Raw genomic sequence first — 25956 nt, 5'->3', positions numbered from 1 at the left:
TTCATATTACAACTAACATTACGTACAAAGTAAGTAACATGACCATCAAATGGCGCGATTATGAGCATTGCATACGATAAACCAGATAAAGATAGAAAAATGCTTAACAACCGTGCATAATAAATAGAAAATTATACAGTGAAAACTGTAAACACACCAATATAAAATTCTGAATCAAGAGAATAACAATACATACAAACCAAATACAAGGTAAAATACGGAAGAAGTACAGGTGGCACAGTAATTGTGTGTCATATTACATGGACGAAGTGAAGTAACCAAAATGCATAAACAGTGAGCAAAATACTGTAGTATATAAATAAAATGAAAACAATTTATTACGAAAACAAAAAAGCAGCAAGTTGGCATTATTGTGTGACGCTAACTTTAAGTCAAGGTTTTCGTAGCAAGTTCTTCATATGGCATGACGGAGATACAACATATGCCTATACCAATCTGCTATTTAATGAATATATTTTTTAAAATAAATGCTTGACTTATGTCAGCTAATAGTAAAAACGCGCTAATAAAACTTAAAAAGTTTAACAGTAATACTTCAAACGCATTTGACATTCGAAAAATTAACTAAATCATTAACAAATCTCCAATTTGTTGTTCCAGTTCAAGGCTCATAGGTCGACGAAAGCCTTTGTCGCGAGCCCCGTCATTTTTATTTTAATTTCATGCGGATATCTGAAACGAGGAGCTGTCGAATGACAGACCAGAACAATACAAATAGAGTGGAATTTATTCATTTGTTGACGCCCTACCCGAGAAATATTATTGCAAATGACGGAGTGGGAAAAATGCAGATCTGCAGTGACACAGACGAATAATAATGGAAGTCCCTTGGATCCCTTTCGTTGCGCTCCGAGTTACTTGCTAGTTATCTATGGCAGAGCAGAGAATAAATTAAAGCAACTACGGAAAATTAAGGTGCCTGTTTATCAAAGTTATGCTTGTGCACGGCTGTAGATACAACAGCCGAGGAAGGTGACTGGTGTTATCCGTCGCTTTAAAAAAAATTCTTCGGTTTGAAAAAGAAACCTCATAATTGTTTGTGATTGAAATTCGAATCAATAAATAAGTGTTGTTTATTGTTGCCGGACTAAGTAATGGAGAAAGAAGCAAACGAACGACATACGTCTGATATGTAAGTGATTGTTTCAGTTCCGAACAGCATTGTTTTTCGTTAAAGTGCTTCCTGTCATTTACTCTATGTTTCATGATAGTTGCGGTAGATTAGTCAGTACACAACCTCTTTACAAAAAATTAATGGAATTCAATTGCCAATTATGGTTTAGTTCCCGTGATATCGTGTATCAGCTAACTTAGCGAAACAAAATGTAGTTTGTGAAATTTCTCCGTGTAGATTGTTATAAATTATAGATTTCCGTGAACTTCATATGGGACAACTAACTTTGTCGCGAAATTATAGCACTTCAGTCAGTTTCACGCTTGCACGATACATATTGTCATTTTGAGAGCTTGATAACTCTTTTTCATCAAATCTGGATGCACTGCTGTCAATATTTAACTTAACCTATATCAGTTCACAAACAGGTTTCAGGTTTCGTTTGGTGTTGCTGAATTTCACATTCTTGCAGTTCGTGTAAGCAAAAAGGAGGTGGTGTTACATTATTGGGGTGCTTTCTGTGGTTAAGATATGATCCTCTTATTGGGGTTAAGAAAACACTAAATGTGAAAGAATATAAACACATTTTAGAGCATTGTGTGCAGTCGAGAAACAGTTCAGAGACTATGATTTTATCAACATTACAATGCAAGCTGTCATAAAGCAGCAGCTCAGAGGTGAAGGTTTGTGCACAATAACATTCCTCAAATGGACTGGCTTGCCCAGAGTCCCGACCTAAGTCCAGCTGGAACTTCTTCGGGATCATTTAGAATGTCTACTTCCCTCCAGACCTCAGCATCCGACATTCCTACAATTTCTGGTTCCAACTTGTGATGCCATTCCTTCACATACATACAGATACCTTGTTGAAAGTGTCGCCAGCATATTTCTAGCCATCATAAATATGTAGGGTGGACACACACACGCCATATTAATGTCCACTAACCGATGTCTGGATACTTTTGAACTTTTGGTCAGATAGTGTATCGCAGAAGCCTGTCCCCGGAGCTATTCACACTTTATTAATAGATACTGAAGATAATCCCTTACATCTTAAGATGTCTACATTTTGTGAAGAATTGTTCATTTCATGTGCTGTGCAGTTCTCTCACACATAACCTTTGTTAATTTACTTCAAGTATATATCTGCATCCCTCACCCTCCTTTCCCATACCGCTGCCTCGAATGCTATATTTTCTTTGAGCTCTCTTGGCTGAATTAAACTTCCACCCCCCCCCCCCCCCCCCCTCTCTTTACTGCATGACTTGTTATGGCCGTTTGTTTCTGACTCCGCACAATCCTCCCATTTGAACATCTTATGTATCTCCCTTCACTTGAATAGCCCAAAGTCTGCTATGCATCATTGTTTTGATGCACATACATTCTGTTCTGATTTGTAGTAAATTTTACAGTTACTTCACTATTATTTTTCAATTAAAATTCTGGTGACATTGACAGTAAACCTTATTTAAGATAGCCTATAAATAACTTCCAACTGATAGAACTGATTTACATATTAATATTGTGGCTACTGCACTATTGAAATAATTCTATTGATTTTTTTAAATTCAGTGCTGCTGTGGATATATAGTGATAATATTTTATACCCTCTTAAAAAAGAGAGAGGTGGAAAATTAATAATTAGGAGTGCAAGGGAAAATATCTATTGGCTTTTCTTGGGTAAAAATGTTTGTAATCCATCAGAGTAAAGAACTACTAGTTGTGGTAGCACAACCTTTTATTTATTTGCTATGGTTTTAAAAGTTATATTGTATTGAATGATTGTACTTTCTCTCTGCTGGTAAGAATATCTGGCTCTTGAGCTGTCAATTCATAAAAAGAAGGACAAGCCACTTGATATATGGATCATTCCATGCCAAGGGGTCTAACTTAGAAAAAAGTTCCTGCAACCGTCGCGGATTTCGCTGAAATTTTGTCTGAACATTAACACATGTTCCCAATGAACAGTAATAAAGTTTTATTTTTGTCAATTTAATACATGCATAGATATAGTAATTTGTTTGACTCCATAGCACAGCTATCAACAGTGCACCTTTGAGTTTTTGGCAACTTCGAGACGTAGCGTCTCCGGAAGTATTTTCCTGGAAGGAACAAAACTACGTTATCTTATCTTTTAAACAAAAGAATAAAAATATATTTCCCAAGAGACTTGCATATAGATAATTTGAAAGAAAGTTGGCCGCAAAAGTAAATGCTTGGGAAAAAAAGTGAAGTTTAGCTTTTTATATCTCCAGAAGTAATTTTGGGATACACTTGAAACTTGTACATAGTAACTTACCAATACAAGGTTTTTAAATATAAAATATCATTTTCCTACTGCTTTGTAGCAGTTCGCAAATTGAGGACAAAGTTGACAATTTTTCTAAAAGTGGCAATTCCATGGTACTTAAATTAAGTATGACATCTTTTATTATGTTCTACAGTTGCTTACTAGTCCCTGTGGAAGATAATATCAAAAGTCCTGATGTCTAGGAAATGAGTCAGAAAAAACTGTAAATAAGGGTGTTTTTTAAAGCATTCACTTCTACAAAATTCCTTTTATAAAAAGTGAAATGAAATAAGGAATCCATACAAAGAATAGTTCTCTCATTTTGTGGCTCTAATAATTTGACGTAATCACATCTGAAATGCGTAATTTTTTGGGTCCTGTATTAGCAAAATTTCTGTCCTAACAATCCCATTAGTGACATCATCTGGCCAGCCATATAGTTTTCCTCATGACATACTTCAGCAAATTAATGAAACGTAAAAAATACAAGTAGTTGGAAGCTTTGCATCAAGGTAGTCAGGTAGATGCAGTATTTCTTGATTTCCAAAAAGTATTTGATTCAGTAGCACACTTATCCTTATTATCAGAAGTACAATCATATGGGGGATCAAGTGAAATTTGTGACTGCATTGAGGACTTTTTGGTAGGGAGGACGCAGCATGTTGTCTTGGATAACATCAGATGTAGAACCGACTTCAGGTGTGCCCCAGGAAAGTGTGTTGGGAACCTTACTGTTCACGTTATACGTTAATGACCTGGCAGACAATATTCATAGTAACCTCGTAGCTTTTGCAGATGATGCAGTTATCTTAATGAAGTAGTGTCTGAAAGAAGCTGCATAAATATTTAGTCAGATCTTGGTTAAATTTCAAAATGGTGCAAACATTGGCAATTGCTTTAAATGTTCAAAAATGTAAACTATGCACTTCACAAAATGGATAAAAAGCATAGTATCCTGTGACTATAATATCAGTGAGTCACTGTTGGAATTGGCCAGCTGATACAAATACCTGGGTGTAACACTCTGAAATGTAATGATCACATAGGATCAGTCGGTGTAAAGCAAGAGGTAGATTTCAGTTTATTGGTAGACTACTGGGGAAATGCAATCGGTGTACAAAGGAGATTGCATGCAAATCACTCATGTGGCCACTTCTAGACTATTCCTCAAATATGTGGGACCTCTACCAAATAGGACTAACAGGGGATATTGAACATACACAGGGAAGGGCAGCACCAGTGGTCACAAGTTTGTTTGATCTGTGAGAAGGTCTCAGTGAGATGTTGAAAGAGCTATACTGGCAGACTCTTGAAGATATAAGTAAACTATCCCGAGAAAGTCTACTAACAAAGTTTCAAGAACTGGCTTTAAATGATGACAACCCTCCATGTATCACTAACATAGGGATTGTGAAGATAAGATTAGAATAATTACAGCACACACCGGGGCATTGAATAGTCATTCTTGCCACACTCCATATGTGAATGGAATTGGAAAAAACCCTAATAACTGGTATAATCCACCATGGACCATACCAACACATTTATACAATTTTTCATGTGTACACACGAACTGCAAACTATACTAACTTCAAGAATGCTACACCTTAAGCCAAAATTAAAAGGCACATCAGTGGCATTACACAATAAAAAAACTAATAATTGTCCATAACTTGAATCCATTCCAAAAAACGTCAGGAAGACTGTTGTGAACTTCACCAAAATTTACACAGTTTGTCAGTGGTGTAAAACCTGTAGGTTATTTAGATGATGTGTGCTGCAGCTGTTCTGCAACTATTGTGCTGCCATGATATCCACTGCCTTGGTAATGCACAGTTAAATTATGAAGTGTATAATCAGTTTGATTCTGTTGGTATATCAGAACAGACTGAAATGTGTCACAATGAGTCATGACAAAATACATGTATTTCTGGAGTTTTTCAGACTTTACCTCACTTCCTAGTCACAAAGACTTTTGATAAAAGATTACCCAGGGAGTACTAAACAGTTGTAGAACATAATAAAAGTTGCAGTGGAATGTCGCTAATTTTTAGTGCAACTCCACCTTGTCATTGTTTTTTAGGGCCTTATATGTTTGCATTGCAAAACCAAATACTGTTGTAACATGGTCTTTCTAATGAACACAGTGAAAAAAGATTTCCAAAAACCCTTTTTTGTAAAGATGGCAACAAATAGCCATTTTTGGAGGTATTTAGAAGAATCATCAAGTTAGCCTTCAGTTTGCGAACTACTGGAAAGCAGTAGGAGAATGAAATTTGTAAGGGTAAGTTATTACCAGCAAGGTTTCAGGTGTACCCTGCAATTACTTCCAGAGATATACAAAGTTAAATTTCACATTATTAGTGTCCTTTTTTACGACAGAATTAATAATAATAATAATAATATTTCAGTTAAGAGAGTGCAAAAAATGTACAAAATGATGTAGTTTTGTTTCTTTCAAGAAAATATTGCCAGAGATGATATATGTCAAATTTGGTGAAAGCTCATGGATGCACTTTTGATAGGTGTGCTATGGAATCAAACAAATGAGTACATCTCTGGAAATAATGAATTAATGATCATCATCATGAAACTTTATTGATGTTCATTGGGTACATGTGTGATTGTTCATACAAAATTTCATCAAAATCGATGATGATCATGTGGGAACCTCTAGACCACTTGGCATGGAATGCCCCATATGCATCAGCACACATGAAAGATTGAAAGCGTGAAGTCCAGACCATGTAATGAGAAGATGGCACACAACTTACACTGCTTAATGCATAGCACCCTTAATTTTTCCCACATAATGTTTTATGAGCAATATTGGCACTGTGACATATGATTTAGCAACACATCTTGCATTATTACTGACGAGGAGAACACAGAAAGTGCCATAACCTGATTTCCCAGAAATTTCAGTCAGTAGAAGAGGAGTCACAATAAGCAAACATATGTCTCGGCTTATCTGTAGATACTCGACTGTTTCTGCGAAAATGACAATCAAAGCTTTTGAGATACTTTATGTGTCTTGTAGTGGGTAAATCATTCAGCCAAAGTGGTGGCACAGTGGCTAGTGTCCCAGCTCCACACTTCTCCACCTTGTGTTCGAAATCCGATTATTACTATTTTGTTTTTCATTTATCTATCCATGTCCGTGGAAGATTATTACACAAATTTTTTCCGATGTATATTGAAATAATACTATCCTTGTTCATCTACTAACTGTACATCTGGTATAAAAAGTAATAATAAATCAATGAGAAAATTATTTGAAATGGTTTTCGGTGAAATTCCTGTTGTGCATCTTGATTCATAATCAATTGCAAGCACCAATGTTCAGTAAAGTGATTTGTTATGTGTGGTTCGCCACAAAATTATTGCCAATGCGTGAAATCTTCAGCAGTGTTAACGACATTTCTTTCTCGAGTAAGATACGTATGAAGAAATGTCTCTGTAGCAAACCTGCCCTCAGATTGTGTGCGGAGTGTTCAGAATTTCTCTGTTTCGGATATTTCTATGAACGGTATCATCCAAGGGAATGCACCAAATCTTCCTGAAGAATAAACATAAGAATAAAATATAAAAATTGATATAAGACTGAAATATAACTATGAGAATCTAAAACTATTGTAAAGGTTCGAATCCTGCCTCGGGCATGGGTGTGTGCGATGTCCTTAGGTTAGTTAGGTTTAATTAGTTCTAAGTTCTAGGAGACTGATGACCTCAGAAGTTAAGTCGCATAGTGCTCAGAGCCATTTGAACCATAACCTATGAAAGTACCACATGTGCGTGTATTACACAGTAAGTGTGTGACTCTTTATTTTGAAACCCAGTTGCAATTTTGCAATTAATATAGCACCCTTGCATTCCCTAACTTGATAAGAAACACTGGTGTAAGTTACCTTCTATGGACAAGCATAGATAAATGAAATTAGTAAATACAATAAAAACAATTGGGTTTTGAACATAGGTCCAAAAGTGAGAGGCCATGGCGCTAAATACTGAGGCACCATTTCAGCTGACATTGCCATGCACTGAAAGGCATGTAAATTACACTGAAAACTTCGACCATCATTTTCTCAGAAACAGTTGAGTATCTACGGGTAAACTTGAGACGTGTTTGTTTATTATGAATCCTCTTCCACTGAGCGAAGTTTTTGGAAAATTGGGTTATGACACTTGCCGCGTTCTCCTTGTGAGACCTTTTGTGGGGAAATGCTTGCATCATGTTCGCAACTCTGGTGACTTTCTCAATAAACTGAACTCATTATGAGTCAGTGAATCAGACTTATTAGTAAATCTCCGTGTTGTCTCACTCTTCACTAAGATCCCTCTCATAGGTTCATTGCTACTAATCAGCAGTAAGTTCAAAGTTGATATGTGCTATTTTGTCAAACCCTTTCCTCAACCTACCTTTTATTCAGCATTGGATATTTTGAGCAAATAGACTGTGTTACTTTGGATAGTCCTCTCCTCCCTCTAGTGGCAAACTTTTTTTATGGAGGACTTTAAGGAGAGGGCACTTGATTTGGGAAAACTTAAACCAAAAGTCGTCTGGCAATGTGTTGGTATCTTTGTAGTGTGGCCCCATAGTGAAGAAGGAATATCTCAATTTTTTCAGCAGTTGAATTCAGTCCATGATAATATCACATTTAGTATGAAACTGGAGAAGAGCAGCCGTTTGCTGTTTCTCAACATCTTGGTCAGTTGGAAAGCAGATTGGTTACTGGGAGCATTCTGTTTACCACAAGCCAACGTATTTCCAGGCATCTAGCTTTCACCACCCTTTTCAAACTATGGGCGTCTTTCAAATATTGGTGCACCGTGCGTGTGGTATCTGATAGATACAGCCTTGCAAAGGAGCTGGATCATCTACACTAGGTGTTCTAAGATAATATTTTCCACATCAGCACAGCTTTAAGGAGGAAGAAACATGACCACTCACAAGGTCAAGAATTTCCTGTGCTGCAGTCTCTCATTTCTCACTATCTTTCCTTCTCATTCTCATGGTGGCATACTTTGATGTTGACTTGGTTACTGCATTTTGCCTTCCATTTTTGGAATATTCTTTCATTCACTACATTTTAGCTGAGGTAATTTGTGATCCCATTCCGGGTTTGAGCTTTTCTGAAGTGTGGACTGACTAGGGAAGTACACCTTATACAGCACATACTGCATGCAGTTTTGCATATCATCTGTGCACAGTACCTGCATAGGCTGTTATGTGCACTTCAAAGCCAGTGCAGTAGCCAATAGTTGTGGGATCAGTATATACCCTTTTGGTTGAATCTCTTGACTGACTAGGGAAGTACACCTTATACAGCACATACTGCATGCAGTTTTGCATATCATCTGTGCACAGTACCTGCATAGGCTGTTATGTGCACTTCAAAGCCAGTGCAGTAGCCACACACTGCTGATGCCTGAGGTGCTTGCTTCCCACACATGCCAAGAAGTAGGTGCCTGTCATCATGAGGTGCCAGAACTCCAGGCAATGGCCCTTGTGCAAGATGGTCTTTGCTGCAGCTGGGTGATGCTCATGGGGAGAGCCCATGGTTGGAATAGGTGGCAACGGTGTGGATGACAGGAATTGAAACCTCAGCCCAGACAGTTACAACCCTACTGCTTTCCCTATCCTGGCTACAACATGGAAAGGAGGACAAGTCAAACATCTAGGAGCGAAAAATGTATTCAATAGAACACAGTTGCACTTGAACGGATGGGAATATTTCTACTGCAACAAAACCATTATTTTTTGTGGAACATATTGACGATACATGTAGAGAAGTTGGGTCAGTTGGAAAAATGTGCAATGGATTGCTATTGATTAAAGTCCCTTCTGCTGGACAATCTACAGCTCTTCAGGCATGTGAACATCTGGGTGGGTGACACATGAGTGAACCATCACCCTGCACAAGGCTTTGAATTTGATTCAGTGAATTGTCTTCAGGCCTTACACACCAAATAGATGAGGATCAACTATCCAATCTTGAGAGGCAAGTATACATTTTGTCCAACATGTCCATAAAGGTCCTGAGGATAATGGAATAGGTACAAGTGCCTGAATGCCTTTGAAGGGAATGTCCTCCTGGAAGAAGTTAATCATTGTGTACATATGTGACATGAAACCTAATGTCCCACAACCCATGAGGTGCTTCCAGTGCTTATGATTTGGTCATATTACACTTCACTGCATGTCTGACCCAAAATGTGGTATCTGTAGGTGATCACTCCATGAAAGTAGTCCTTGTGAACAACCACCTTTGTTAGTTCTGTGGAACACTGTCCTTCCCCCAGGGGGCTTACATCTCTTTTGAGAGTATTTGTGTGACCACCACAGGGCCCCCAGCCCTTGCAACACAACTTCCATTTCTGTGCTGCAAATTTATCCTACTGTTCTTTTTTCCCATCTGCCTTTCCATTGAATGGTCTTCTTGGTGCCGATCATGCTTCAGTTTGGTTTATTATTTTGGACACTCATTTTTTCTCCCTTGTGGCACTTTCGACAACTTTCCATCCTTCACGATATGGTCCACATTGTTTGGTTTGACCTACCATTCCAAAATTTTAGACATGCAGATCGTTCAGGGAAGGTCATCCAGTGCAGTGTACATTCTGTCTTTGCACCCTTTGATTTCTAGCAAAAGTACTACACTCAAAACCCATTCCTTTTTTGTGGGGGGTGTCATAAAATACCGGCACGATGGCAGCCCCCGGACCACTCAGGGCTCACACTACTATTGCTTCCTGAGGTGGAAATTCCCCACTTATGTCAAGAAGTATGTGCCCATCATGGCTGGGGCACAGGGCCTTCAGGCAGTGGGTAACCAGCCAAGTTACCGTTGCTGTGGCTGGGTGGTGCCCGGATGGTGAGCCCTACTCGGAGTTGGTGGCACTAAGGCGGATGATTCGCAAATGAAGCAGATCAAACTTTCATGTGCTGCAGTCTCTTGAGAAAGAAAGAACGAAAGAACTACTTAGATAGAAACAATTACTACGATGTGGAGAAATATAACCCACAACATGTCCTTCCCTGGCTATGTCATGGGAACAATTTAGGGCTAAAAGGGAAGGGGAGAAATACTCCCCACACAACTAGTTTGCTCTAGGACCAACAGAGATTCCTTTTTGACCACAAAACCATTATTCTTTGTTGAATTTGTTGAGGACAGGTTATGGAAAGTAGCAGTCATTTCAAAAATCAAAAGTGGTTCAGTTCTGATTACAACAGTGATGTTCTTATAGATATCATCCTCCCATAACAACCTTAATAGGATACAAGGTATCCTTTTACCACCACAACCTCCTTTTACAGACTGATGAGCTATATGCCAATTTGGGGTGACAGGGTGTGCATTTCGATCATCATGTCCAGTGGGAACCTAAAGACAGCACCTTAACCTTGGCCTTTGAAGGCAACTCATTGTGTGAAAAGACCAAGCTGATGGTGTATTGATCCAGTGTGAAATCCCATGTTCCCCATCCCATGCAGTGCTTCAAATGCGTGAGATTTCCGCACCTGTCTTCATGTTGTAATGCTAGCGCCGTCTGTAGGGACTGAGGATGTCAGTTGCACATGAATGCTCCTTGTGCCACTGTCTTCCCATTTGTGCATCAACTGTGGGAGCACTATTCTCCCTGTTCACTGCACTGTCTTCAAAAGAAAAAAGTGCCACCCTTTGTGTATGCAAGCAATTTTTTTCATAAACTATTGCTCCTTCACCGTGGGAGATGCTGAACGCCAAATGCAGGATGCCGTACAAAAGGAGCACACTCTGGCTTTAACTTGTGGCTTCCAGTATTCAGCCACCAAGATGTGTCACGCAGTTCCGACGCCTTCATATTGTCCATCCATAAATCAAACTCTACCTCGACGACCAATTGTCCATTGTGGTGGAGTCTTATCACTTTTTGGGACTTTTTTACTGGTCTTTGAAGCTCAGTTTATGTGGTTTCCTCATCTTCACCATCTTAAGGGAATGTGTTGGTCACACCTTAATATTCTTAGTAGCACCAGTAACATCGTCTTGGGCGCAGACAGCTCTACACTCTTGCAGTTTTGCAAAGCTGTGATCCTGTCACATGTTGATTATGGCATTCTGGTATATGGCTTGGCATTGCCATCAGCATTGCGGATGCTAGAATCAATACAGTGTTGTGGGGCCTGAACTGCTCTGTGAACAGCGTACTCACAGAGCTGGGGCCCACCAATATAGATCGGGCACCAACTACTGCTGCTCAACTATGTGATATACAGGGTGTACATAAAATCTGGAAGCACTTTGAATTATTTATTGCACAAGAACTAAACATTTTACAGATGTCATACATATTGCATTTTGAAGAGATTTTTTTTTTTTACAAACATTTGATATGTGAACCATGAGTAACCCAGCAGACGTCAATATGACAATCGAATTCCGTCACAGCATGTCATCGTAGACTGTGGCAATCGCTTCCCGTATTCTCTCCCAGAGCTCTGCTACATCACGTGGTACAGGCAGTACGTACACCAGAGCTTTAATGTGTCCCCACAGAAAAAAGTAACACAGAGTGAGATTTGGTGATCAGGGAAGCCATTTCATGAAACAGCTGTCCCCTTCTGTAGCACGGCTGATCCATTGATGCGGCAGCTTCTGTGTTCAGGTACCCATGATCTTCATGATGAAACTGGGGTGGAGCCCCATCCTGCTGAAAGATGAATGGAGAGTCCAGTTGCATTTGAGGCATCAGCCATTGCTGCAACATGTCCACGTAGGAATATCTAGTGACAGTGCTCTTGGTGAAGGAGAATGGCCCGTACAGTTTTCGACATGACATGGCACAAAAAACATTTACCTTTGGGGAATCACACTCAAATTCAATGCATTAGTGTGGATGCTTGGTACCCCAGATTTGCCAGTTATGCCTGTTCACTTCCCCAGTAGTGTGAAAAGTGGCTTCATCACTAAAAATTAAGCGATCAACAATGCCATCCCCATCCTCATTCAGTTGTTCCACCTGTGAACAAAACTCAAAATGCTTGTCTTTTTCGTCATCATTGAGCTTCTGCACTAGCTCCAACTTGAATGGTTTCATAGACAGCTTCTGTCACAGGACTTTCCACACTTTCATTGGAACCATTTCAAATTCACAGGATACACAACACACTGATTTCTTTGGACTCCTTATGAATGTCCCTTGTATGCGCTCCACATTCACTTCACTCACACTGGGACATTTGCTAGTCATTGCCAGACACAAGCAACCCATCGTAACGAATTTGTTGTGCCAGTGGTAAATGTCCTTCCTTGTTGGTGGCTTCTTACCGTACTTAGTTCTAAACATCTGTTGAACAACTGCAGCACACTTGTTTTTGTAGAATGCTAGCACACAAAAAGCTTGCTCCGCACCTGAACTCACCACATTTGCGACTGCACGATAAATAATTGAAAGTGTTTCCGGACTTTATGTATACCCAGTACAGTCGTACTATTGTGCCCTTTCTCCCTGTAGGGAGACCCACATCCTGGAACAGACGCCCAGGACTGGAGTCACAATCGTAGTTGACGTACAGTGTCTCTGCTCTGAACTCCAAATTGCCACACTGTCGCCTCTTTCCAGGGAGCAATTACGTATGCCTGCATGGTGTGTACACCATCCTCAGATCTGTCTCAACCTATCCTTTGGACTGAAAGACTCTGTGAACTCCATGGTTTTTAACCACCTATTCCTGGCCATCCTTGATACATTTCCATGTTCGGAAGTGGTATACGCTGATTGCTCTGGGGACGATGGATGAAATGGTTTTGCCTGCACCCATGCAAGGTTTAGTGAACAACACTCGCTGTTGAATGGGTGCAGTGTATTTACTGCAGAATTTGTGGTGATCGCCCTCAGTCATGTTTGTTCTTGCACCAGCCCCCTTGGGTTCAGCATTCATTTGCTGAGTACAGGCTTGGCGACCCCGGGGTTCCTGCGCTGGGGACTGGTAAGTGCCACCAGTCCTCTGTCACCGTAAGCTCTGGTCATACTTCAGTGAGCACTGTGCGGTGCACCGGTGGAATGTTGTGTGTTTTGGAGAACAGGGATCTTGGCTGCACCACCTGGACTGCAACAAAGGTACACAGCTCTATAAAAAAACGCCTCAACCTCAAGGTGTGCTATGTGCTGAGGAGGTGAATGGCTGCAGAGGTAAAACGGTCTTTAGCGGGCAACCTCTGGGGCACCTGCCGCCACCCCCCCTCTCCCCACCCCCGTTGTATAAGGCTAGCTCAGGCATGCAGGGCTCTACCTGGGTTGACGGTTGTTTCCCTAGCGTCTTGTAGGATCCGTATGGAACTGTCTCATGAAACTACTACTACTGACGGGAGGGGTGTACCGTCAGGCAGCACCTACACCCACTCCTCAAAGAACTCGGTTGGTCAGTCTCTGAATTATAGTAACTGGGCATTAGTGTGCCGTAACACTTTCATTGTTTGTTCTTAACCCCATGCGATGTTACAAGTGTCACAGATTTGGCCATACCACTATGGGGTGTAACGGGAAGGCTATGTGTGGAAAATGTGGAGGCTCCGCTGACAAGTCAGGCACTTCTTGTACACTTCCTCCGAAATGTGTAAACTGCTCTGAGGATTGTGTGGGGTTTACAACGAGGAAAGAAAAATTCAGGAGTTGAAAGTAAAGAGATGCATACCCTATGGTGAAACTAAAAAAGCTTTCAAAGCTATGCAACCACTGTTTTTTGCTACTTATTTTGCATCCGTCCTTAAGCTCTATGTACTGACTTGGCAGAAAATCCTAAGAAATTTTGGTCTTATGTCAAAGCGGTAGGTGGATCAAAACAAAATGTCCAGACACTCTGTGACCAAAATGGTACTGAAACAGAGGATGACAGACTAAAGGCCGAAATACTAAATGTCTTTTTCCAAAGCTGTTTCACAGAGGAAGACTGCACTGTAGTTCCTTCTCTAGACTGTCGCACAGATGACAAAATGGTAGATATCGAAATAAATGACAGAGGGATAGAGAAACAATTAAAATCGCTCAAAAGAGGAAAGGCCACTGGACCTGATGGGATACCAGTTCGATTTTACAAAGAGTACGCAAAGGAACTTGTCCCCTTCTTCCAGTGGTGTACCATAGGTCTCTAGAAGAGCGTAGTGTTCCAAAAGATTGTAAAAGGGCACAGGTCATCCCCATTTTCAAGAAGGGGCATCAAACAGATGTGCAGAACTATAGACCTATATCTCTAACGTCGATCAGTTGTAGAATTTTGGAACACGTATTATGTTCGAGTATAGTGACTTTTCTGGAGACTATAAATCTACTCTGTAGGAATCAGCATGGGTTTCGAAAAAGATGATCGTGTGAAACCCAGCTCGCACTATTCGCCCACGAGACTCAGAGGGCCATAGACACGTGTTCCCAGGTAGATGCCGTGTTTCTTGACTTCCGCAAAGTGTTCGATACAGTTCCCCACAGTCGTTTAATGAACAAAGTAAGAGCATATGGACTACCAGACCAATTGTGTGATTGGATTGAAGAGTTCCTAGATAACAGAATGCAGCATGTCATTCTCAATGGAGAGAAGTCTTCCGAAGTAAGAGTGATTTCAGGTGTGCCGCAGGGGAATGTCGTAGGACTGTTGCTATTCACAATATACATAAATGACCTTGTGGATACCATCAGAAGTTCACTGAGGCTTTTTGCAGATGATGCTGTGGTATATCGTGAGGTTATAACAATGGAAAATTGTACTGAAATGCAGGAGGATCTGCAGCGAATTGACGCATGGTTCAGGGAATGGCAATTGAATCTCAATGTAGACAAGTGTAATGTGCTGCAAATACATAGAAAAAAAGTAGCAGGTCAGCAGCAGGAAGCAGTTAGTTCCATAATTTATCTGGGAGTAGGCATCAGGGGTGATTTAAAATGGAATGATCATATAAAGTTGATCGTCAGTAAAGTAGATGCCGGACTGAGATTCATTGGAAGAATCCTAAGGCAATGCAATCCGAAAACAAAGGAAGTAGGTTACAGTACACTTGTTTGCCCACTGCTTGAATACTGCTCACCAGTGTGGGATCCGAACCAGGTAGGGTTGATAGAAGAGATAGAGAAGATCCAACGGAGAGCAGTGCGCTTCGTTACAGGATCATTTAGTAGTCGCGAAAGTGTTACGGAGATGATAGACAAACTCCAGTGGAAGACTCTGCAGTAGAGATGCTCAGTAGCTCGGTACAGGCTTTTGTTGGAGTTTCGAGAACATACCTTCATCGAGGAGTCAAGCAGTATATTGCTCCCTCCTACGTATATCTCGCGAAGAGACCATGAGAATAAAATCAGAGAGATTAGAGCCCACACAGAGGCATACCGACAATCCTTCTTTCCATGAACAATACGAGACATGAATAGAAGGGAGAATTGATAGAGGTACTCAAGGTACCCTCCGCCACACATCGTCAGGTGACTCGCGGAGTATGGATGTAGATGTAGATGTAGACACCAATTGCTAAGTGTGATACCTCCACACAAACTCAGACCACAGATTCAAGTACGAGCTCATGTACTTGTTGATGTACCTGTGGGGGAAATGCTCCATTTGCAAATGATGTCGTTCAGAAGCCGTCAGCAATAGGCTTACCACCTAAGCCACATATCACTTCCCAACATCAGAAGCCAACTAAGCTATCCCTGCAATCCAGGCAACCACCTCCTCCTGTCAGTAAAGAAAACCGCCCTTCAAAAAGTAGTTCTAAGTCCAAGAAAGCAGTAGTTAAACCTTCGGCTTGGCGAGCTCTCTCCCTTTCTGATGGGGACTATGCTGTTGAATATAGGGACTGCCATTCGGTGGAACCAGAGAGCAAGGAACCAGCTAACATTCCCCCTGACCTCCCCGGTAAATCACCACCTCCAAGGAAGAAAGAAAAGAACAACCATCGCTAACCAATGGCTTCTACAGGGACTTCTGTGTTGCAGTGGAATGTGAATGGATGTTGTTCACATTTGGAAGCAATGCAGCTACTGGTATAGGATAAACCTTTCTGCATCTGCTTACAAGAAACACATCTTAAAGTCACAGATACACATGCATTATGGGGCTACCATGTATACGGGAAGGACGATACTACTGGAGACAGGGCTAAAGGTGGAGTGGCTATTTTCCTTGATGACAGATGCCACTCCTCTCCTGTCCCTCTTACCACGACCATGCAAGCAATTGCTGTGAAAGTTCTCGCACCCTGTAATATCACAGTGTGTTCTTTGTACCAGCCCCCAAAGATGCTTTGGATGCAGACACACTGGCAGACCTCTTTCAGGCACTCCCATACCCACTCCTCCTTGTGGGGGACTTCAATGCCCACAATGTGTTGTGGGGCTCAGCTATTACCTGCTCCAGGGGTCGGATGATCGAGTGACTCGTTCATTCTGAGAATATCTGCCTTCTGAATGCAGGTCAGATAACTCACTTTTCCACAGCTACAGCTATTGACCTTTGTTTTTGTCACCCAGCTATTGCAGACTCAGTTCAGTGGGAAGTGGCTCCAGATTTACAGTCTAGTGACCACTTTCCACTGTGGATCCATCTGCCGACTAGGATGGTGGCCAACAGGAGACCACGCAGGTGGATGATACAGAGGGCAAATTTGTTACAGTACAGTTGACAGGCTGTTTTTGAACAAAAGGATTGTGCATAGGAGGCAGTGGCCCATATCACTCGTGAGATCCAAAGGGCTGCCGCAGAGTCCAGCCCCAGGTCTAGTAACCGCCTCGGGCAACGGCCTGTACCTTGGTGGAATGATGACTGTCGATTGGCAATCAGGGCCAGACGGACAGCTCTGCGGAACTTCAACCACTGTCCAACTACAGTCAGTCTTGATGCCATCAGGTCTGTGAGAGCATATGCAAGGTGAGTGATCAAAGAACAGAAGAGGGCTTCCAGGAGGGAATTCACGACTTCCATTAATTGGTCCACTTCTACTGCACAAGTTTGGGAATCAAAATGACGGATTTCAGGCAGGGGCAGTACACATCCCTTTACGGCCTTGTCAAATAACGTGGTCTTTGTGGACATGCCAGAAGACATGGCTCACGTTGTAGCTGAACACTTCTTTACTATTACTACATCATCCAGACAAGCTCCTGCTATTCAGGTATTCTGTCGGACTGCAGAGATTAGGAAGCTTAATTTCTTCTCATGTAATGAGGAAGTCTACAACCTTCCATTCTCCATGTGGGAACTGGAATCATCTTTGTCTGCAGCCAGAGACACTGCTCCAGGACCTGATGAGATCCATTATGCCATGCTTAGTCATCGAAGTGAAAGGGCAGCTCTCTTGTTTCAATCTTATCTGGTTTGATGGACAGTACCCGGTAACAGTAACAGTTATCGGAGTGTCGCCCTTACCAGTTGTATGGGTAAGACTCTTGAACGTTTGGTCAACTGCCGCCTCGTCTGGCTGCTTGAATCCCGAGGTTACCTGAGCCATTCCCAGTGCAGTTTCAGGCACTACCATTCCACCCTTGACAAATTAATTCTACTGGAGACAGCGACACAAGAGTCCTTCGTACACCAAAACTGTTTGGTTTGTGTGTTTTTTGACCTTGAAAAAGCATATGACACTACACAGAGGTACAACATCCTTCGCCAACTTCATGAATGGGACCTACTTTGACGCCTGCCACTTTTGATCCGATACTTTCTCAGGGACTGGTGTTTTCATTACCGCATTGGCAATGCCATGTCTGATTGCTATGTTCAGGAGAGTGGTGTGCCCCAGGGCAGTGTCCTCAGTGTCACATTGTTTGCCACCACTATCAATGGCATTTCCTCCACAGTCAGGAGCCCTATCAAATGCTCTATGTTTGTGGATGACGAGGCAGCTACAGCTGACCATCAGGAGGCTGTAAATATGGGCCCAGACAACTGGTTTTTGGTCCTCTCCTGAGGAGACTATGTGCGTCAATTTTAACCTTGCTCGTTGGAGTTTTAACCAACCAGTGCTTACAATGGGTGACCATATTTTACAGTTTTGGAGACACTGTGCACTTTTTAGGTTTATTATTTGACTCAAAATTAACTTGGCTCCCACACCTGAAAGACCTACGAACAGAGGGCTTCCGGTTGTTGAATATTTTGAAATGCCTTGGCGGAAAAACATGGGGAGCTGACAGGTCTTGCCTCCTTCAGTTTTATAGGACATTTGTTCAATCACGCTTAGACTATGGCAGCCCGTCCTTCCTACCTCCAGATGTTATATGCTGTCCTCTATGAAGGCATTCGGATATCGACTGAAGCCTTTCGGACCAGCCCAGTTCAGAGTCTGTGTGCAGAGGCTGGTGAACCACCACCATGGATTCGGCGACGCATCCTTTTGGTTCGACAGGTGCTGAAAATCTCAGTGTCACCTCAGTCATTGGCATTTAGTTCAGTGATCCAACCCACCTTTGAACAACTGTTCAGGAATTGGCCCCCCTGCAGGTCCGGAGGTTAGAATACACCCGAAGTATTCCTTCCTGTTGTAAGAGCCGACTAAAAGGAGTCCACACGTTTCGGCCTTTATGAGATAGTCCTCTGTAGGGTTTGACCTCCATTCTTCAAAATTTTCCAGAAGAGTGAGCCAATTGCGGAAGGGCGCCTTACATGGTGCATTGTGTCCATCGTGCATTGAGATTTTTAGCCCACGTTCTCGTCATAGCAATGCAGTCCCACCCATTCTCCATCTCTTGGGTGAGGGCACCTTCCTGGGTGTGTTTTCCACCAAGCACTATGCAGTGTCGCTTTACGCATCAACGATGACCCTGGACTTCTTTGCACCTGATATCCAGTATGGTAGCCAGTGCGTTGTGATGGGGCCGCCATGTACCCTGTTGGTTGTAGCCCCCTGACCACACAGGGATTGCTCTGCTGATGTCTGCGCCGTTAACTCCCCACATATGCCAAGGGGTAGATGCCCATCCCCCTGGGGCATCGGGACTCCTGGCAGTGGCCTTTGCTGCGGCTGGGTGGAGCCTGTGGGGAGGGCCCCTGGTGGGAATGGGTGGCATCAGGGTGGATGACACACGATGAAGCGTACGTAATCCATCATCCCTTGCTGGTGGTGAAACATAAGCAGTCTCTAAGCATTCACGAGCTCAGTTCAATGCACAGAAGTATGGCCGCAAATCATTCCCCTCCCTTGCCACACCATGAGAGGAATGTCAGGCTAAGGATGGCAGCAGATCATATTCACCCCAGTACCTTGTATGTTCGAGAGCTGATGGGAATCTTTCATGACAACAAAGCCTCAGCTTTTTGTTGAGCATTTAGAGGACACGTTTGGGGAGGTGGAGGGCTTGTCCAAAATAAGATCTGGATCAGTCTTGATCAAAACAGCATCCTCTGCCCAGTTACGGGTGTTACTCGTTTGTGACAAGCTGAGGGATGTTTCTGTAACCATCATGCCCCATAAGAGCTTAAATACGGTCCAGGGTATCATATTTCACCGGGACCTCCTTTTGCAGTCTGGCGATGAGCTGCGCGCCAATTTAGAGCGGCGAGGTGTACATTTCGTCTGGCGTGTTCACCATGGTCCGAGGGATAATCAGGTTGCCACTGGTGCCTTCATCTTGGCCTTCGAAGGTGATAATTGCCCAAGAAGGTCAAGGTGATAGTCTACTGCTGTGATGTAAAACCCTATATCCCTCCCCCAATGCGGTGCTTTAAGTGCTGGAAGTTCGGCCATATGTCTTCTTGCTGTACTTCCAGCGTCACATGTCAAGATTGCGAACACCCATCACATCTCAATACTCCATGTGACCCATCTCCCATTTGTGTCAACTGTGGAGAGCACCATTCGCCTTGCTCACCATACTTCAGGATTCTCCAGAAAGAAAGGAAAATCATGGAGTACAAGACCTTGGATTGACTGACCTACACCGAGGCTAAGACAAAATTTTCAACGCCTGCATCCTGTGCGTATGACATAGTCTTACGCTGCTGCTGCTACAACAGTTCTGGCACCATCAGCTCCACCAACCCGAGTCACCTCTCGGAGTCGGAAGACTACACCTGCCCCATAACTGGTGGGGGGCATTTCCCTCCCCGTTGCTACTGCACCACCTACTTCGGGAGCAACACTCCCCACCCCCCAACCATCGGGGACGTCCGTCCCCACTTCTAAACTGGAGAAGCTTAAGTCTTCCTTGGCTTCTCTTACAAGGAAGGGGTCCCTTGGGTCACTCCCTTCCCAGGTTTCTGCTAGTAGGAAATATGACACCCATCAGTGGCTGAAGATCCCAAAAGCAGCTGGTCATAGGGCTTCACTGTCACCCTCAGTCCCGGAGACTGAGCCAGTGAAGTCCTCCCAGCCAGGGAAACCCAAGGAGCAGCGAGAGAAATCCAAAAAGAAAACCCCTAAGACCAAGGAAATTGCTGTGGTACCCACACCACCGCTACCTACAAGCTTTGTGTCTGAGGATGGGGTGGAGATTTTGGTGTCCGCTGAGGACCTAGATCTTGCCAGACCCTCAGACACAATGGATATAGACTGCTCAGGCAATAAGTCAGTGGCAGCAGGTGACTCTGAGGTGTAAACTATGTCATTGAATGTTCCATGGCTTCCCAGTCTCATGATGACATCATCCACCAGTGGAATTGCGGCAGTTTTTTCCACTGCCTGGCTGAGCTACGGCGACAGTTAAGCTTTACACCTGCTTTCTGCATTGCCTCCAGGAAACCTGGTTCCCGGCAATGCGGACCCCTGCCCTCTGCTGCTATAAGGGATACTGCAGGAACCGTAGTGATTGTAATCAAGTGTCAGGTGGAGTTTGCGTTTATGTCCTAAACTCGGTCTGTAGTGAACCTGTGCACCTTCAATCCCCTCTTGAAGCTGTGGCTGTCAGAATAAGGACAACATCGGAAATAACTGTGTGCAATGAATATCTTCCTCCAGATGGTGCAGTACCCCAGAATGTATTAACTGCACTGATTGATCAACTCCCTAAACCTTTCCTGCTTGTGGGAGATTTTAACTCCCATAACCCCTTGTGGTGTGGCACTGTGCTTACTGGCAGAGGCAGAGATGTCGAAACTTTTGTGTCTCAGTTGGACATCTGCCTCTTAAATACTGGGGCCACCACACATTTCAGTGTGGCTCATGATAGTTACTCAGCCATTGATATATCAATTTGCAGCCCAGGACTTCTTCCATCTATCCACTGGAGAGCACTTGACTACCTGTGTGGAAGTGACCACTTCCCCATCTTCTTGTCACTGCCCCGGCGTCAGGCCCACAGACGCCTACCCAGATGGGCTTTAAACAAGGCAGACTGAAAAGTTTTCACCTCTGCTGTCATTGTTGAATCTCCCTCACATGGTAACATCGATGTGATGGTTGAGCAGGTGACGACAATTGTTTCTGTAGCAGAGAACGCAATCCCTCACTCTTTAGGGTGCCGGAGGCATAAGGCAGTCCCTTGGTGGTCGCCGGAAGTCGCTGAAGCATTAAGGAACGTCGGCGAGCTCTACAGTGGCATAAGTGGCACCCTTCCCTGGAGCTCCTCATAGCCTTTAATCAGCTCTGTGCCCACATTCCCCAACTTATCAAATGACGGAAGCAGGAGTGTTGGGAGAGATACGTCTTGACCATTGGGTGCCATACATCACCTTTCCAAGTCTGGGCGAAGATCAAATGTCTTTTCAGGTACCAGACCCCAACACGTGTTCCTGGTGTTAACATAAATGGCATGTTATCTACCAGTGCAAACATGATTGCCGAGCACTTTGCTCAAGCCTCTGCGTTGGAGAATTACCCCCCCCCCCCCCCCCCCCCAGCATTTGGCACTCTCAAATTGATGGCTGGAAGGGAACGTCCTCTCATTCACTACATGCCATAGTGAATCCTATAATGCCTCATTTACAGAGTGGGAGCTCCTCAGTGCCCCTGCACATTGCCCCGACACAGCTCCTGCGCATGATCGGATCCACAGCCAGGTGATTAAACATCTCTCATCTGACTACAAGCGACATCTCCTTGTCGTCTTCAACTGGATCTGGTGTGATGGCGTCTTTCCATCAAAATGGCAGGAGAGCACCAGCATTCCAGTGCTGAAACCCGGTAAAACCTCACTTGATGTGGATGGCTATCGGCCCATGACCCTCACCAACGTTCTTTGTAAGCTGCTGGAATGTATGGTATGTCGGTGGTTGGGTTGGGTCCTGGAGTCACGTGGCCTACTGGCTCCATGTCAGGGCGGCTTCTGCCAGGGTTGCTCTACCACTGATAATCTTATGTCCCACGAGTCTGCCATCCAAACAGCCTTTCTGAGATGGCAACACCTGGTTGCCGTCTTTTTTTTATTTACGAAAAGCATGTGACACGACCTGGCGACATCGTATCCTTGCCACATTGTATGAGGGAGGTCTCCGGGGCCCGCTCCAGATTTCTATCCAAAACTTCCTGTCGCTCTGTACTTTCCATGACCAAGTTGGTGCCTCCCACTGTTCCATCCATATCCAGGAGAATGGAGTCTGTATTTTTAATGGCCATTAACGGTCTAGCAGCAGCTGTCGGGCCCTCCATCTCACCTTCTCCGTATGCAGGCGATTTCTGCATTTCGTACTGCTGCTCCAGTACTGGTGTTGCTGAGTGTTGCCTACAGGGAGGCATCCACAAGGTGCAGTCATGGGCTCTAGCCCACGGTTTCCAGTTTTCAGCTGCAAAGTCGTGTGTCACGCACTTCTGTCAGTGTTGTACCATTCATCCGGACCCAGAACTTTACCTTCATGACAATCCACTCACTGTAGTGGAGACATATCAATTCTTAGGACTGGTTTTTGGCACTCGATTTGCTTGGCTACCTCATCTTAGTCAGCTTAAGCAGAAGTGCTGGCAGCACGTCAATGCCGTCCGTTGCCTGAGCAACACCAATTGGGGTGCAGATCGCTCTACACTGCTGCGGTTTTACAGAGCCCTTGTCCAATCCCAAATTGACTGTGGGAGTGTGGTTTATGATTTGGCAGTGCACTCAGCATTGCATTTACTCGACCCTGTGCACCACTGTAGGGTTTGACTAGCAACAGGAGCTTTTAGGACAAGTCCGGTGATCAGTGTACTGGTTGAGGCTGGGGTCCCTCCATTGCAGATCAGACGTGCACAATTGCTTGCCAGTTATGTTGCACACATATGTGGCTCTCCTGAGCATCCGAATTACCGTCTCCTTTTCCCGCCTGCGGCAGTCCATCTCCTGTATTGGTGGCCCAGGTCACAGCTAACGATTGTGGTTCATGTGCGGTCCGTTCTCTCCTAACTGGAGTCCTTCCCTTTATCATCTCTACTTGCGGTCCGATCACATACGTGTCCATGGTGTACGCCTCGGCCGCAGCTTCGTCTTGACCCTTCATGTGGCCGTAAGGACTCCATTAACCCTGCAGCTCTCCGCTGTCACTTACTCTCGACTCTTGATGTGTTCCGGGGCTCTGAAGTGGTTTAAACCAACAGCTCGATGGCTGATGGTCAAATAGGCTTTGTGTATGTTCATAGAGGACATATTGAGCAGCACTCTTTGTCAGATGGCTGCAGTATTTTCACTGCAGAACTGGCTGCAATATCTCATACTCTTGAGCACATCCGCTCATGCCCTGGTGCATCATTTCTGCTGTGTACTGACTCATTGAGCAGACTACAAGCTATCGACCAGTGCTACTCTCGCCATCCTCTGGTAGCGTCCATCCAGGAGTCCATCTATGTCCTGGAACTGTCCCGTCGTTCAGTGGTGTTTGTGTGGACCCCTGGACACGTCGGAATCCCAGGCAATGAACTTGCCGACAAGCTGGCCTAACAGGTGGTGCAGAAACAGCTTCTGTAGATGGGCATCTCCGAAGCTGACCTGCGTTCTGTCTTACACTGCAGGGTTTTCTGGGTTTGAGAGACGGAATGGCATAACAGCATGCTCAACAAGCTGCATATCATTAAGGAGACTATGAATGTGTGGAAGTCTTCCATGCGGTCCTCTCTCAGGGAATCAGTTGTCCTCTGCCGGCGCCGCATTGGCCATACATGGCTAATGCATGGTCACCTACTCGGTCTCGAGGACCCACCTCAGTGACACTGTGACTCCCAAATGACAGTCGCCCACCTCTTGCTGGACTGCCCGCTTTTAGCCACTCTTCGGCGGACTTTTTAACTTTCCCAGCTCCCTACCTTCGGTGTTGGGCTACAATGCCCCAGCAGCAGCTTTAGTTTTCAGGTTTGTCCATGAGAGTGGGTTTTATACTTCTATGTATGTCTTAGCACATGTCATTTGTCCCTGTGTGTCCTCCACCCTAGTGCTTTTAGAGTGGAAGTTTTAATGTGTTGCAGTGAGACTGACTTCTCCTTTTTATTCTCATGGTTGGTTAGCCAAAATGCACACCCAGGAATGGAACACACTGCCACCTTGATGTCTTCAGAGGCCCAAAGTGGTTTTGAGCTTGACACAGTACAAGAAGAATTGTACTCCAGATTTTGTTTTTACATCTGTGTTTTTGTCTATTTTAAGTATGTACCATAGTTTTATCGTTATTTATACAGATGGATCCCAGCATGAGAATGCTATCAGTTGTTCTGTTGTTTCCCCTGATAGGGTTTTTAAAGTGCATCTTCCAGAACAATTTACAAATTATGATGTGGAGTTATATGGCATTCTGATGGCACTGGCTTACCAGACTGTGCATCAGGCATAGCCCTTTCACACATGGTGTCCTCCTCCGGCAGGAGGATCAACCACTCTGTGAAGTCTGTGGTGTGCCGCTTTCAGTTCAGCATATTTTGACGACATGTGTCCTGTGTACTGATATTAGGGCAGTCCTCGGTCTTGCTGGAGATCTGCCCACCATCCTCGCAGATACTGATACCAGTGTTATGAGAGGAGTGAAATTTTGTGAACTGTCAGGCCTCGTCTGTAAATCGGTGGGGAAGGGTGTCAGACTTTAATACATTATAAACTGCTCTGCATGTGGTGACAGTCTTCGTCCCACCCATGAGATTTGCATGTTGACTTTTCACCAGGGTGCTGATGACCATGCTGTTGAGCACCCCATCAACCCAAATAATAATAACAATAATAATAATAATAATAATAATAATAAGCGATGGAAAAAACAGATGCCTATAAATATCTAGGATACAGGCAAAAAATAGGAATAGATAATACAAATATTAAAGAAGAACTAAAAGAAAAATATAGACAAAGACTAACAAAAATACTGAAAACAGAATTGACAGCAAGAAACAAGACAAAAGCTATAAATACCTATGCTATACCAATATTGACCTACTCATTTGGAGTAGTGAAATGGAGTAACACAGACCTAGAAGCACTCAATACACTTACACGATCACAGTGCCACAAATATAGAATACATCACATACATTCAGCAACTGAAAGAGTCACATTAAACAGAAAGGAAGGAGGAAGGGGATTTATCGACATAAAAAACCTACATTATGGACAGGTAGACAATTTAAGAAAATTCTTTATAGAACGAGCAGAAACTAGCAAAACACACAAAGCAATCACTCAT

General features: G+C 43.5%; 1 protein-coding gene across 1 annotated transcript in view; it reads left to right on the top strand.

Moving 5' to 3' along the window:
• The first annotated feature begins 883 nt into the window (after positions 1-883).
• LOC126470505 (F-box/LRR-repeat protein 5-like) overlaps positions 884-25956 on the top strand; it is a 121001-nt gene continuing 95928 nt past the window's right edge. The window contains exon 1 of the mRNA XM_050098393.1: positions 884-1153. Coding sequence (XP_049954350.1) covers positions 1116-1153 — 38 coding nt within the window. The 5' untranslated portion in view covers positions 884-1115. The remainder of the gene's footprint in view (positions 1154-25956) is intronic.

Source organism: Schistocerca serialis, chromosome 3, assembly GCF_023864345.2.
Source record: "Schistocerca serialis cubense isolate TAMUIC-IGC-003099 chromosome 3, iqSchSeri2.2, whole genome shotgun sequence".
Taxonomy (NCBI): domain Eukaryota; kingdom Metazoa; phylum Arthropoda; class Insecta; order Orthoptera; family Acrididae; genus Schistocerca; species Schistocerca serialis.
The sequence above is the reverse complement of the archived record's forward strand: the minus strand, read 5'-3'. Positions and strand labels throughout refer to the sequence as shown.